At 45.0% G+C, this 13,694-nt stretch overlaps 1 protein-coding gene across 2 annotated transcripts in view; it reads right to left on the minus strand.

The window, feature by feature from the left end:
• The window catches only part of CDH4 (cadherin 4), a 1,018,047-nt gene that overhangs the window by 17,522 nt on the left and 986,831 nt on the right, over window positions 1-13,694 (minus strand). For both annotated transcript variants that reach the window (XM_063959329.1, XM_063959328.1), the window contains exons 9-10: window positions 9,443-9,628; window positions 8,474-8,727 (exon numbers count right to left, since the gene is read on the minus strand). In XM_063959329.1, the coding sequence (XP_063815399.1) occupies window positions 8,474-8,727; window positions 9,443-9,628 (440 nt within the window). The remainder of the gene's footprint in view (window positions 1-8,473; window positions 8,728-9,442; window positions 9,629-13,694) is intronic.

A 13,694-nucleotide genomic window follows, 5' to 3' on the forward strand; every position in this document is an offset into this window, starting at 1 on the left:
AAATATAATACAGCATGATAAAGGACAGTCTACAATTCAGGTCTCTGCTGGGTTACTATCACCAAACCAAAAGGCTCCACTTAAAACAACTTACGCTGCTAAATGTGAGCCGTGCTTTGTGCTGTCTGTGCCTAAGGGAAGACATTGGTCAATGCAAAGTAGTTTTTCTCCTGCAACAATTGAATTTGAGCCTCTTTGGACTCTGCCCAAGATTTTAAACTGAGATGGAGCCAGCCCAAACTGCTCGGCTTTTAAAACTTCAGACACTTTCACACTCACAGTCTCCCAAACTCATTAAAACAACTCATGATTATAGATGGAACCAATTTTCTTCTAAGATTGTCCAGAACAGGTACATTTAAATCTTGAGTTTCAACGTAAATAAGCTGAGGCACTCTGCGTATTGCTCATCACCTCCCGAGAACGGATAAAAAAGAAATAGGGCCAGTGAAAAAGGGTTTTATCCTCTATTTTACACAATTTCTTTAACTGATTCATCAACCGGATTACACAATCTGTCATCTCTTTTTTGCACTGATAGTCACTTCAATGCAACCTAAACAAATGATCGGATACCTACACAAATATTACATATATTGTAGGTGATATAGACACCACAGCTGTTTATAAAGCATGAAACTACATCAATTCAACAATAGTAATTGGCCAAATACTTTCCACACATAATTACATACTATACCAAATTATAATAAATCAACAAACATTGTACATGTTGAATCTTTTCTAATCAATTAAGTAGTAAAGGTCAATTATATTTAAGGTTAGCCTATTAGCAAATAATTATGAAATTGCTTGGAGATCCATTAAAATTATTGCGCATGAAAATTAACTATTTTCAATCAATATAGCGCAAGATATCAAAAATATATTTGTAGATTCTTTAACAAAAACAATATACTGTTTATCAGCGGGATGTAATGACGTCCGAAATCGTCCGGCATCCCGCAACACCGGCGATCTCGGATTCCATTACATACCGCCACATAGCTGAGTACGAGCTGGCAGTAATACTGTTGAATCTAGTAAGACTGGACAGAGCAGTAAATTTGATGCCCTTATTGTACAGTGGTATGTCATGTGTCAGCACCTTATAAAACAAAAAGAACATAATAAAATGAATACTGGTGTCTTTCTGTGCATCATATGTCACCGTATTGTAGAAATGATGTAGGTGCATCTAGTCAGAGGCATAGGCTGCTGCAGTTCCACATATGACTACATTAGTGTGTTATATTATAACACAGGCAATTCTTAGAATGGGGATCCTATGGTATATGGTCCTTATAACTGGTTTCCGGAAAATAGATTCACAGTAATTAGCTCACTGTCAATAGGTTGACCCCGTATGGTAGACACGAAAAATGTTGAAATGATCAAAAGGTCGACAGGTAAAAGGTAGACAGTGCTTAAGGTCAATAGGTACAAAGGGTCACCTGGTTCAAAAGGTCACCACAAGTTTTGGGGTTTTATTTTCAACTTTTCATTTTTTACCATCCACGTGGACGGTGATTGCGAATAGTAAACTGTGCCTAGCGCAGTGAGTGAAGCGGTACACTAATTGGGGTCACATGTGGTTGAACATTGAACATCACACTAGAAAAACTTTAAAAACGTGTGTCAACCTTTTTGGTGCTGACCATTTCTATGTTGACCTTTTGACCCTGTCAATCTTTTGTACTGTCAACCTTTTCCATGTCGAAAATTTAGCATTTTTGCATGTTGACCATTTGGGGTTGTCCTATTGACTGACTATCTTTTCCATTTTAGATCTATTGATCAACACCCCTCATGTCCGTTGAATTACTCTCTTATGTACTATTTACTGCTCAAGTTCACAATTTTTCAAGCAAACCAAACCAATTTCAAGACTGTCAGTCTTTCAAAAGCAAATAACAGGGAAAGGGGCAAGTGTTTAAAACCTTAAAAAAAGAGAACCACCACACCTTGTGACAGTTTTGGCACTATAACATGGAACAAATAAGAAAATATTGCCTCGTTATCTGGGAATGTATTTCTTAAAGCTTCATTTTATGTCCAAAAGTGATAGTAAGGAGCCTCCATGAGTCAATATAATCATTTTCCTTGTCAGCCAGCCAGGCTCCCGAGTGAAGTGTCTGAATCATATAATGATTATAAAAATGTCACACGTGAAGTGTGGGAAATTGGGATTGCACCAGCTGGACTCTGCTTTCTCTATTAGTTGTAAAAGAGAAAAGAAACCATAGAAAACAGGAATTCTTGGATTGAAGCAACTCTTCCCTTGATGCCTTCTTCAGTTGACCCCTTTTAGTCCCCCCCTGCCGAGACCCTATTAGAACAGCAAGGTAGAAAGGCCGCTTGCTGAGTCTCTGCACCCTGACACAGTTTAACAATGTTCTGGAATTGGAAACACAGACCTGGCAGGCCATTCCCGCTTGTCATTCTGACATAAAGGTCATCATTTTGAAGACCCAGAGGATATCATTAGAACAAAGTCACTGGGACAATGTACATTAATAAATATAATAATGCCCAAGCCGACTGCTCTGTGACCCCTCTACAATCGCTCAGGTAATTTGTGACCATAAAAGCTTTTTGTTTGAGTTGACGGAAAACACTCTTTGTGCTGGCCAATGATCACATTGCTCCCTAATTCAATTAGATTTTTTTGTAACATATTTCAAATTAGGTTTATACAAGCAGAGTGTTTTAAGTATGGAATGGAGCTACTAAAAAGTCACTACTGAGCTCTGCAAACATATTATGGCAAGAAGACATAAAACTAGATTTGTAATACTTGTCTCAGTATTCTGAAGTGATGTAAATTATCTTTTTATGAGCAGTTAGGATTATAATCAGTAATAACATGATCCATTAAAGTGAATATTGACGTTCATTACCATTGACCTTTAACATGACTTCTCACATATGATAAATGATTACTGTTAATACTATAACAGCATACTGTGCAGTGGTGGGTTGGGGCTGAAATGCCAGCGTTCGCGACATCCCACTTGGTAGAATCCTGATCAGGTAAGAATGCTAACCCTCCTCCCCAACCATAACCCTCCCTTACCACGGCTTAAACCTACCCCTCCCCCCACCCGCAGCCTAACCCTAACCCTCCCCAATGGTGCCTAAACCTAACCCCCCCCCCTTTCCACAGCCTAAACCTAACCCCCCCCCCCCACAATCTAACCCTAACCCTCCCCAATGGTGTCTAAACTTAACCTCCCCTCCCTGCAGCCTAAACCTAACCCCCATCCCCTCCCCGCAGCCTAACCATAACCCTTCCCCTAACCACTGTCCCCCCTCCCCCCTGCAGGATAAAGCCAGCACCGGTATTCCGGGTAGTGTCAGGATTCCGGCGACGGTATTTTGACTGGATCCCCTGTCATGGGTACAGGGTGTGCAGTGGATATGGGCCTATGGGAGTAGGGGGGCTCGCAGTGCACACCCTGCACCCAGGAGTGACTACTGTGCCTCCCGTGCCGTGTGCAGGCTCCCTATGCTTCTCAGGTGGCACAGTCTTGTTAGTATTGTAGTCAGAAAAATGGTACCAAACTGGAGCTAGCAAAAACTCTGGTACTTTGCTCTCTTCTGAGCATGCAACAGCTTTCCAAATATATCACTGTAAAGATGACACAGCAGGAAAAGCATAGTGAGCCGGCGTAGTGGGCAGGAGGTACTTTTCATCAGTACAGGGGAGAGAGCGTGGGCCCGCTTCATGGTGGAGGTAGCCCATTGTATGTGGACCACCCAGCTATTAATACGCCCCTGGTATGGTGGTTTACATTTAGAAGAGAGGCAATTGGTTTTCATGGGTGTAAGCACAGCTATGTGGCTACTGACATCAAAAGCTGCAGCACATCAATGTTTACATACATTATGAGAGGGAAAGCTGAGACAGCAAGTACTGAAAGGACAACAAGTGTTTTCTCTAATCATAGTTATTACCATTGCCTCTCCCTGAGAGAAGCCTAGTGGCAAAGCTTACTGTATACAGGTAGTGTCATAACACCAATAATTATCATTTGACACATCTCTGGAAATGGCATTAAGTTGTTCATGCTTGCTAGTAAGTGCCACTGAGACCTATTAACCGACTGTTCAAACACATGGGTGCTTTATACAGTAAATAGCGACACTACTTACTAATACTGCATTTTATATTGCAAGTATTGCAAGGGTTGGTCTTATAAAGAGAGTAACAGTTACTGGACTTAATACATTTAATGCACCTTTGTACAGAGAATATGAATACACCTACATTATAAAGTGGGGTGGCAGACAGAAGGCACATTCAAGGAGAAGTTGGGGAGAAAATAGCCTTCAGTTTGTCTTGACACCATAATTATATTATAGCAATTAATTAGGATCCATAAAAAGGTTTATATATGTGCAGATCTGGCCATATATCTGGCCTGAGCACAGAACAAATGAATCCATGTGTGTACCCAAATTAGGAATATTCTGCCATATGCAGTGGCCTCCGTCCCCCGTCCCCACCCGGAGCAGCACAGGGAGATGACGGGCGCCCGCTGAGATTGTGTTACCAGCGGGCGCCCATCTCCCTGCACAGCGGCAGCCGGAGGCAGGAGCTCAGTACTGAGCTCCGGCTTCCGGCGCTGTCACTGTGCGGCATGTGCTATGGGAGAGACGTCAGTCATGATGTCTCTCTCATAGTGCTGAGGAGCGGACGCCAAGAGGAGGACTGCAGCGGTCTGGAAGCGGGAACAGGGCTCGGAAAGTATGATGGTTTTTTCTTCCTTAGTGCAGTGGGGGCATCTACTGGGGGCAAACTACGGGGGGACATTACTACTGGGGAGGCATCAACAAGGGGCATTACTACTGGGGGCAAACTACTGGGGGCATTATTACTGTGAGGCATCTACTGGGGGCATTACTACTGGGGGGTCATCTATTGGGGGCAAACTCCTAGGGGGCATTACTACTGGGGGCAAACTACTGGAGGACATTATTACTGGGGGGCATCTACTGGGGGTAAACTACTGGGGGACATTATTACTGGGGGGCATCTACTGGGGGCAAACTACTGGGGGACATTATTACTGGGGGCCAACTACAAAGGGGCTAACTACTGGGGGAATACTACAGGAGGGCATTACTACTGGCGGCGTAACTACAGGGGCATTACTACTGGCGGCTTAACTACAGGGGCATTACTACTTGGGGGCTAAACTACAGGGAGGCATAACTACAGGGGCCAAACTACTGGGGGATAACTACAGGGGCCAAACTAGTGGGGGCATTACTACTGGGGGCTAAACTACAAGGGGGGCATAACTACAGGGGATAAACTACAATGGGGCAAACCACAGGGGGGCATTACTACTGGTGGCTAAACTACAAGCAGGCAAACTACTGGGGGCATTACCACTGGGAGGCTAAACTAAAGGGGGCGGGGGTAAACTACTGGGGTCATAACTGCAGGGGCATTACCACTGGGGGCATAACTACTAGGGCGCTAAATGACTGGGGGCATTACTACAGGCAACATTACTAGTGGGGGCAATACGGGCATTGCATAAGGGGCACCGCTACTATGGGGTCTATATAAGGGGCACTACCAGTACAGTGGACATTGCATAATGAGCGCTACAACTGTGGGCTTTGTATAAGAAGCACCAAAGCCGCATGCAAATGTACTTGCCCCTTCCACGGTGCCCCCCCTATCATTTTCTTCTGGATCGCCCCTGCCCATATGCATTGTGTATGACTCAATTAGCCAGGAAAGCCTATAGGGGGGTACACACGGAGCGATTTTTACTTCATTTCTAAGCAATCTGACTAGATTGCTTAAAAATTAAGCACACATGCTCCGTGTGTAGGGTGCCAGTGACAGCAAATCTAGTCAGGTCGCCCACTTCACTGCTATGTGAAGTGATCGTCCTCCCCTCTCCACTCAGCACACATGAGCAGGGGGAGTTATGTGTGCTGAGCGGTCTGTGCTAGATCGCTCAGCACACATCTCTCTCATGTGTAACCCCCTTATGGCTGAACATGCTAACCAGAGATTGTGGTCATCACCCAGCCAGATAACCCAGCAGTCCTGATCTACATCTCATCTATCTTACTTGGATGTTGGCTGGGATTACAGGTCTTTTGTAGGGAAATATCTTCATCTACATGTATCTATTTTGTTAAGTCATCAAACACGTTCTTCAGTATGCAGTCTTGTCATCACTATGAAAATATTTGCTTGTTGATTAAAACCTCTTCACAGTCAGCAATTACAATATTAATGGCTGTGCTACACTTTAAGAATGTACTACACTTCAAGTAAAACATTACAAGATTGTACATTATGGGGCTGATGCAGGCAGTACTAGGTCATTTGGCAGGGCCGGACTGCCCAACTGACACTTCTGGCAAATTACAGATGGGTTGATGGGCCGGTACGACCACACAGAGAGAAAGGGATGGTCAAGCAGCTCAGACCGGTATTGATGTCCATCGCCCATCGATTATTTAAAAACATTGATGGTCGCACACCAATGTCAAGTATTTTTACCATCGATGGCAGATATATGAATAGTTTCCTGTCAACGATGGTAAACATGGTCCTGATAGTTTTATTTTTCTTGCATGCACAGCAGCGCAGAGCTACTAAACTGTAAGCCAGTAGTTCTGAGCTGTCATTGGCTCTGAGTCCGGCAGTAAAAGTGACAGTCAGTGTGTGTGTGCTGGGATGGGTGGGACAGGGCCGCTGGCTGTGACCGCCAGTAGTTGAAATCTGCTGTTAGTAACAGCCCACACACAAAGTCAGCCTGCCTGCTGCAACCGATCCCCTGGCCCTCCCTGCTCCACAAACACAGACTGAGCAGAAGACTAGAGCAAGAGGGAAACATATTGTGCAGCCGCTGTGCCTGCTCAGAGGAAACTCTGCCCACTGATTCTATTTTTTACATAAGCATGGCCTGTCTTTTCTGTGCACGCGCTAACATTCAATGGCAGAACCCATCAATGGTATGACATTGCATAGTTTCATACCATTGATCGTCCCTTCCATTTTAACCATCAATGGCAACCATCTATGGTACCCATGGCCATCTCTACTGCCCAGCTCTCAATGACAGGGGCTGCCCGAGCAGCTCTGCCCCCCTACGCTCTGCTCGGCCATCTGGTATAGAGAGACAGCTGCGTGCTGCAAGATAGGCCCCATGAACCATGACACACCCCCGTGAGCCATACCCACGCCCCCTTTTGGCACAATTACATGCCTGGGCTGTATTACAGTCCCAATCTGTCTCTGTCACCTGCCATTCATTTGCACCGCACCAGCAGATTTGCGTAATTCTGTCAATTATGCCTACTTGTGCCTCATTGGGTAGAACAGGGTACATTCTAATATTAACTATTACAATAAGGACGCATTTGTGCAATTGGTGACATATGCTTACCAGAAAAAAGTCAATAATAAGCAAGTGCAAATAGCATACACAAAACGGTAAGTTGTCTATGTTGTATTGAAGATATTTGATAACTTAACTTGATGCCTAACTGTGCATGAATGTACGGGCCTGATGCTGTGTCAGACACAGTGGTGATGTTATGCAAATACCACTACAAGCCCTTCCCTGGTGCACAGCCATGCATCTGACTGTGCAAGGACATGAGCCGCCTGCTCAGTTACTGCTTGGTGAATCTGTATGTAAACACAAGCATCAGAGTCACCACCAGAAATTGCACCTGCCCCATACTAGGTGCAGAATGTCCATCACAGTATGGCCTCCAATGTGAGCAATGAAACATCTGAGTACGTAACCACTTCAGTGACATGCCTGCAAGTTTCTCATAACATGCCCATAAAATGGACCATCTCCATGTGTCCTCTCACCTCTAAGTCACCACCCAGGAACACACAATACATTACTAAGACAGTGTGCCTCAATCGCAACTGTGCACAGACTCTGGATGCCTGCGCAGTAAAACTTAAACACGTGCATAGCAGGAAGAAGAATGGCTCAGCTGTGTCTCACATCAGCAGTGCAAACAGCCAGGGCAGTAACTATTTATGAAGTGATGGTATCCAATGGCAACAAAGATAAACCAGTCAGTGCGTGGAATTCTCCTTTACCTAGAATACACTGTTGTGAAGATAACTACAGTACCTGTCTCTTTTATGGACAGCTTAGAGAGGGGAGAATGTTGTTCCCGTCCATACTGTGCTGTCCCAGGTTCTGAAATGAGCAGGAGCGTCACTGCTCTGCTACAACTGAAGCAGCTAACTTGTGATGATTTAACAAATCTCAGGCTGTCCTCCCAGCAGTTATCACAACCCAATCCACTGTAGAAAATGAATTACGGACTACTTATTTGTTGTGTTTTGGCCACAATATGTGACAATTAATGATTTCCTAAAGTATTTTATCAAAATTCCTATATAATATATTTTTGTAGTTCATTGCACCTGGAATTCTGTACAAATTAACCAATCCTTGTCACCCACCGAAGAGCTTGCTGCAGGGAGCGGTCTGGATCCACAGCAGAGAATGTTGTCAGCAGTCTCCCCACTGGCACTCCCTCCATCTGCATGATGGGGTCATTTCGGTTGGGAAAGTAAGGAGCTTCATTTACATCCATGATGGAAATAGTCACAGCAGAGGTGGACTGTAGGGACATTTGTATTCCGCTAGCCAGAGGTGCTTGGTTTGTCACCATAACGTTCAGTAAAAAGGCCTTGTTCATCTCAAAATCCACTGGCTGGAAGGGAAGGGACACAAGGTTACTAAAAGACGGTAGGCAGATGTGTAACCATACAGAGTACATCCCAACAGTCCTGATCTTTGAGGGCAAAAATGGACATGGGCCTACAATTCCTAATGGTGAGTTAAACTCTAAACTGGCCAAATTTTCCAGTTAAAGATGTTGGGAATGATGTAGTTACAGGGAAAACATGTACATCTGATTTTGTTTGAGAATTATAACTCTGCATTGTAGAGAAGCACTAAATGTACCGGCATGACATCTGTCATCTTACTTCTATAGCTGTAGGATAAAGATGTCACACCAGAGCTCGGTTTAGTTAATATGTGCCATTCCTATACAAAATGTGCTTATTGACGGAATATGCACAATGCTTCACTGTAACAGAAGAGGCTGTCTAACACATGGCTTTACTGACAAGAATTGGCTTTTTTAATGACTCCTCTGGATGCTGGTAATAGGATTCCCAATGAATCTCAAAGTCCTTCCTAAAAGCTATCAATAATTATTGTTTATTTAGAAGGAGCTCAATATTAAAACCAAAATCTCAAAGAACAAAATTAAAGATGTCTTTAATGTTGTTATGTCTGTATTTACATATTTATAAATGTGCGTGTGATTCATACAAATTTGTTTTACATAATACCAAACTTTCTAGCAAGATGCATATAGGCACAACGCTAAAACCCATATAGGTACCACACAGTCTTACCTTCACCACGGTTACCATGCCCTCATTGGTCGTTGGATCTGTTTTGACAGTAAAGTGACCAGCAGGATCACCACTAATAATTTTATAGATGGCATTCCAGTTGGGAGTGTATGGCTGATCCCGATCCACCACAGTGAGATTAGCCACCACCACATCAACCCTGTTCTCTGCCATCTCGCCAGTGAACTGTATAGAGAAAAAAATACAAATCTACATTGAACCATGGTGAATATATAATAAAATACACTTATATATTCAACTTTGCAGGTTATAGAACAGGCCTGGCCAACTCGCGGTTCCTCAGCTGTTGGAAAGCACAGCCCAGCATGCCCTGCCACAGTTTAAGCATTCCATAATAGCAAATCTGTGGCAAACCATGCTGGGATTTTTAGTTTCGCAACTGCTGGAGAGCCACACGGTGGCCAGGCCTGTAATAGAACAAAACAATAAAAAAATAATAACCACTACACATATTATAATTTTGATGTGTAAGCTACAGTTAATCAGACAGTGATTGTAGTAATGGCTTTTCCAGTGGCGTGCGGTGAGGTCAGTGGCTGGGGAGGCACAAGTAGCTAACAATCCCCCCCCCACGCAATAGCGTGAAAAAAAAAAGTGTAGCCCCCCCTTTAGTGGTGAAACTAGCACCAGGCAAAACCAGCCAGGAGGGGGGGGGGGGGGGGGGGTAATGCCATAGAAGGGGAGACACTCGGTATGGGGTCCCCCTGCCCTAGCATTAATCTGACCCCCCCAAAAAAAAAACTAGTCAGCCCAGGGCTGGTATTCCTCAGAAGTGGGGACCCCAAAAAATAAAAATGGGGTTCCCCTCCCAAGCAATAACCAGCACTGGGCTGATAGCCCAGTGCTATGCCCCGCACCCCTGGTGGCGGTGGGTGCGGGGTTCATTGTTAGTATTGTTCTTTACAGGTGGCCTACAGGTCCCAGCAAGCCTGCCCCAGCATGCTGGCACTTGGAGAACCACAAGTGCCAGCATTCCCGGACACAAATGGCCCGCTGGCACCTGTAGTCCACCTGCAAAGAATAGTAATATTGTTCTTTACAGGTGGCCTACAGGTCCCAGCAAGCCTGCCCCACATGCTGGCACTTGGAGAACCACAAGTGCCAGCATACCCGGACACAAATGGCCTGCTGGCACCTGTTGTCCACCTGTAAAGAAAATATTAAAATAAAAACAACCACACAGTCTTTAAAAAAAAAGTTTATTACACAGGGTCTTCACCTGGGGGCGGCGGCCTTTAAGCTCTTTTGCATGGCCGCCGCCTCCCCAGGGCTTCCGGCGTCTTCACCTGGGGGGCGCCACCTTCCCAGGGCTTCCAGCGTCTTCCTCCGGCGTCTTCACCTGGGAGGCGGTGGCCATTAAGCTCTTTTGCATGGCCGTCGCCTACCCCAGGGCTTCCAGCGTCTTCACCTGGTGGGCGGCGGCTGCTAAGCTCTTTTGCATAGCCGCCGCCCATCCAGGACTTCCGGCGTCTTCAGCCTTCAGGAGCTCTTCTACGCTCCTCCGCCGTCGGACTGACAGCCGCTCCCTCGCGCTGACTTATATAAGTCAGCCAGAGGGGGCAGAGCGATGACGCGGCGAGCCGTGATTGGCTCGCGGCGGCCATCTTCAATTTAAAAAATGATGCTGAGGCGCCATTTTTGAAATGGGTTACCGCTCCGCTGCCAAACTCTGCATCGCCGCTGCCAGCACCTCCGCCTCCACCCGCCCTCTGCACCTCCGCCGCCTACCGCCGCTTACACCTCCGCTGCCCGCACCTCCGCCGCCAGCACCTCCGCCGACACCCGCATCTCCTCCGCCGCGCCCAAACAGTGATTGACAGCGGATCCAGTGACAGATCCTCTGGCCAATCACTGTGGCCTCACTGACAGGGACGTGCTTTCATAGGTTGGGCTTTTCTGCAAAATCATGGGTCACGTGTCATTCAAATAACACCCAAATTATGGAAAGACCAGATCAATATATCAATATATGAAGCTCTGTCCTTGTACCTCTGTGTAGCACCAATCCTACAATAATGTACATCCCGTCAGAACATGCTTGACAGCACATTACACACTCTTCTCAGCCCATTAAGTATTGTGCCAAATTGTTTAGCAGTCTCGTCAACCTGTCAACTACCCTTTGTATGGAAAGTAACCTCTGGCAGTATATTATATACTTCACAGTATAACTCGTGAAACAGCCATGAAAATATTTCATGAACCTCCCCTGTCGTCATCTCATGAATGTCCATGTGTCAGTATCTCCGCAGTCATCATATCATGAACTTGTACTGCTATCATGTAATAAACATCCTCTGTCATCATGTTATCCACCTAAAATGCCATATAGGTCATGAAAGTCATAATGTACAGTATAAAGCTCTAGTGTTTTCATCTTATGAATCCTCATCATCATTTTATGAGTCTACCCAGCCATCATGTCATGAACCTCTAGTGCATCATGTATAAACCTCTAGTGTCTTCATTTTATGAATCCCCCCATCATCTGATAACCCAACCTGGTCATCAAGTAATTAACCTCCCCTTCCATTATGGTATGAATTTCCCATGTCATGAAAAATGTTAAAATATATTCAAATTTTTCTACTGGCTGCAATGTACAGGTATATCATTTACTTTATTTGGGTTGTATTTACCACCCTTTGTGCATATATATTTACAAGCTCATTGGATGCATACCATAAAACACCTTAGTTTTGTATTGAAGTGCCTAGATGTGCCTAGGTGATCATCCATTTTTAAGGTGCATGTTTTTCAGCCTCTGGAGACAAAAGGTTTACCTATGTTTTCATGGAGGTTCATAAATCTGTAGAGGTGCACTGTGCACATGTGTAAGCACCTCCTAAAAAGAGCATCCTGCCAATACTTTAAACCTTTCATTACATTATCATTTTTGAAATATGCCTTGCTGTATAACAAGGAATGCCCATAAAATTGTGATCTATGTGCCTATGTATCTTTTTCAATAATCCTCCTTCATAAATAAAATCTCATTTTTGCACTGATCTACAAATATAGGTGCACAGGTGCGCCCACACTTAGAAAGAAGGGCCTTCTCTCTGCCAAAACATCTGCTCCTTCTCAAACACTGCCGTTTGCTCTGCAAAGCACTTTGGTGAATGTTATGGAGCACCTCCTCCAATGAGGCATCTGGCACCACCAGAGATGAATATGTTCTACGTCTGAGGGGCTTATGCAGAATGTGTACAGTGCCAGCTGGCATGGCGTATTTTGCATGTTTGAACACAATTTAGACATATCAACACTTACAGTCATGGAGGCAGAATGGTAGTGATCGGGCATGTATGCAATGTACAATAAAGGTGTGTTCACCCTAAATGTGGCCCATGGTAACTAGCAGTTATGGAAATTAATGCATGAAAGGAGATGTATACTATGCACCAGCTACAGGTTAGGTGCAAATATAACATGTTGATGATGATGGACAGTGTGATATCATCAACTCTCATTACTGGCGCAGCTGACATCACAGCTGTCATTAAGCATACCCTTATTATTGATTGCAAGATCACCTGTTTGTGCTACTTTACAGCAAGGATAAAAGCATTCTAATGGTGCCCATACACTTGTGTGATGCCCCGCACATGAAATCGCATCTGAACTGCCAAAGTGATTACCATGCGATCATGCGATAGATCGCATGGTAATCACATGATGGGCACGTCACGGCCGTGTGGGAGCGGCCTCTGGACGCTCCTGACGGGTGCCCGTCGTGCATCGCAGTGCGATATATCACATGTGTTTTAAAAAACACATGCAATCGCACTGCGATGCAATAAATATTAAGTGCAGCACTTAATATTTTGCAACGCGATATTCGAACGGCGTGCCCGCGCATTGCGTCGCATGGTGCTCAATATGTGCATACAATCATGCGATTGATCGCACAGATGCGATCAAAATGGAAGGATTGTATGCCATCAGGGCCGGCTCTACCATTAGGCAGCTTTAGGCGGCTGCCTAGGGGCGCCAGCTCCTGGAGGGTGCAACTAAATTATTCTAGCAAAAAACAGAAGGAAGACTCTGTGTGCGGCTTCCTCTTTACACTGCGCTGGCCGCTGCTGAGGGTCTAATCAGGTGCAACCGTCACTATCAGGCTGTACTACAGAGTGCCTCAGCGCTTCCTCCGTGCTAACAAGTGTAACATCATGTCATATGAAGGCACATAGGAGGCGGATGTAACTATGGCTCCCCAAGGGGCGCACCC

The sequence above is a fragment of the Pseudophryne corroboree genome, chromosome 3, assembly GCF_028390025.1.
Source record: "Pseudophryne corroboree isolate aPseCor3 chromosome 3, aPseCor3.hap2, whole genome shotgun sequence".
Lineage (NCBI taxonomy): Eukaryota > Metazoa > Chordata > Amphibia > Anura > Myobatrachidae > Pseudophryne > Pseudophryne corroboree.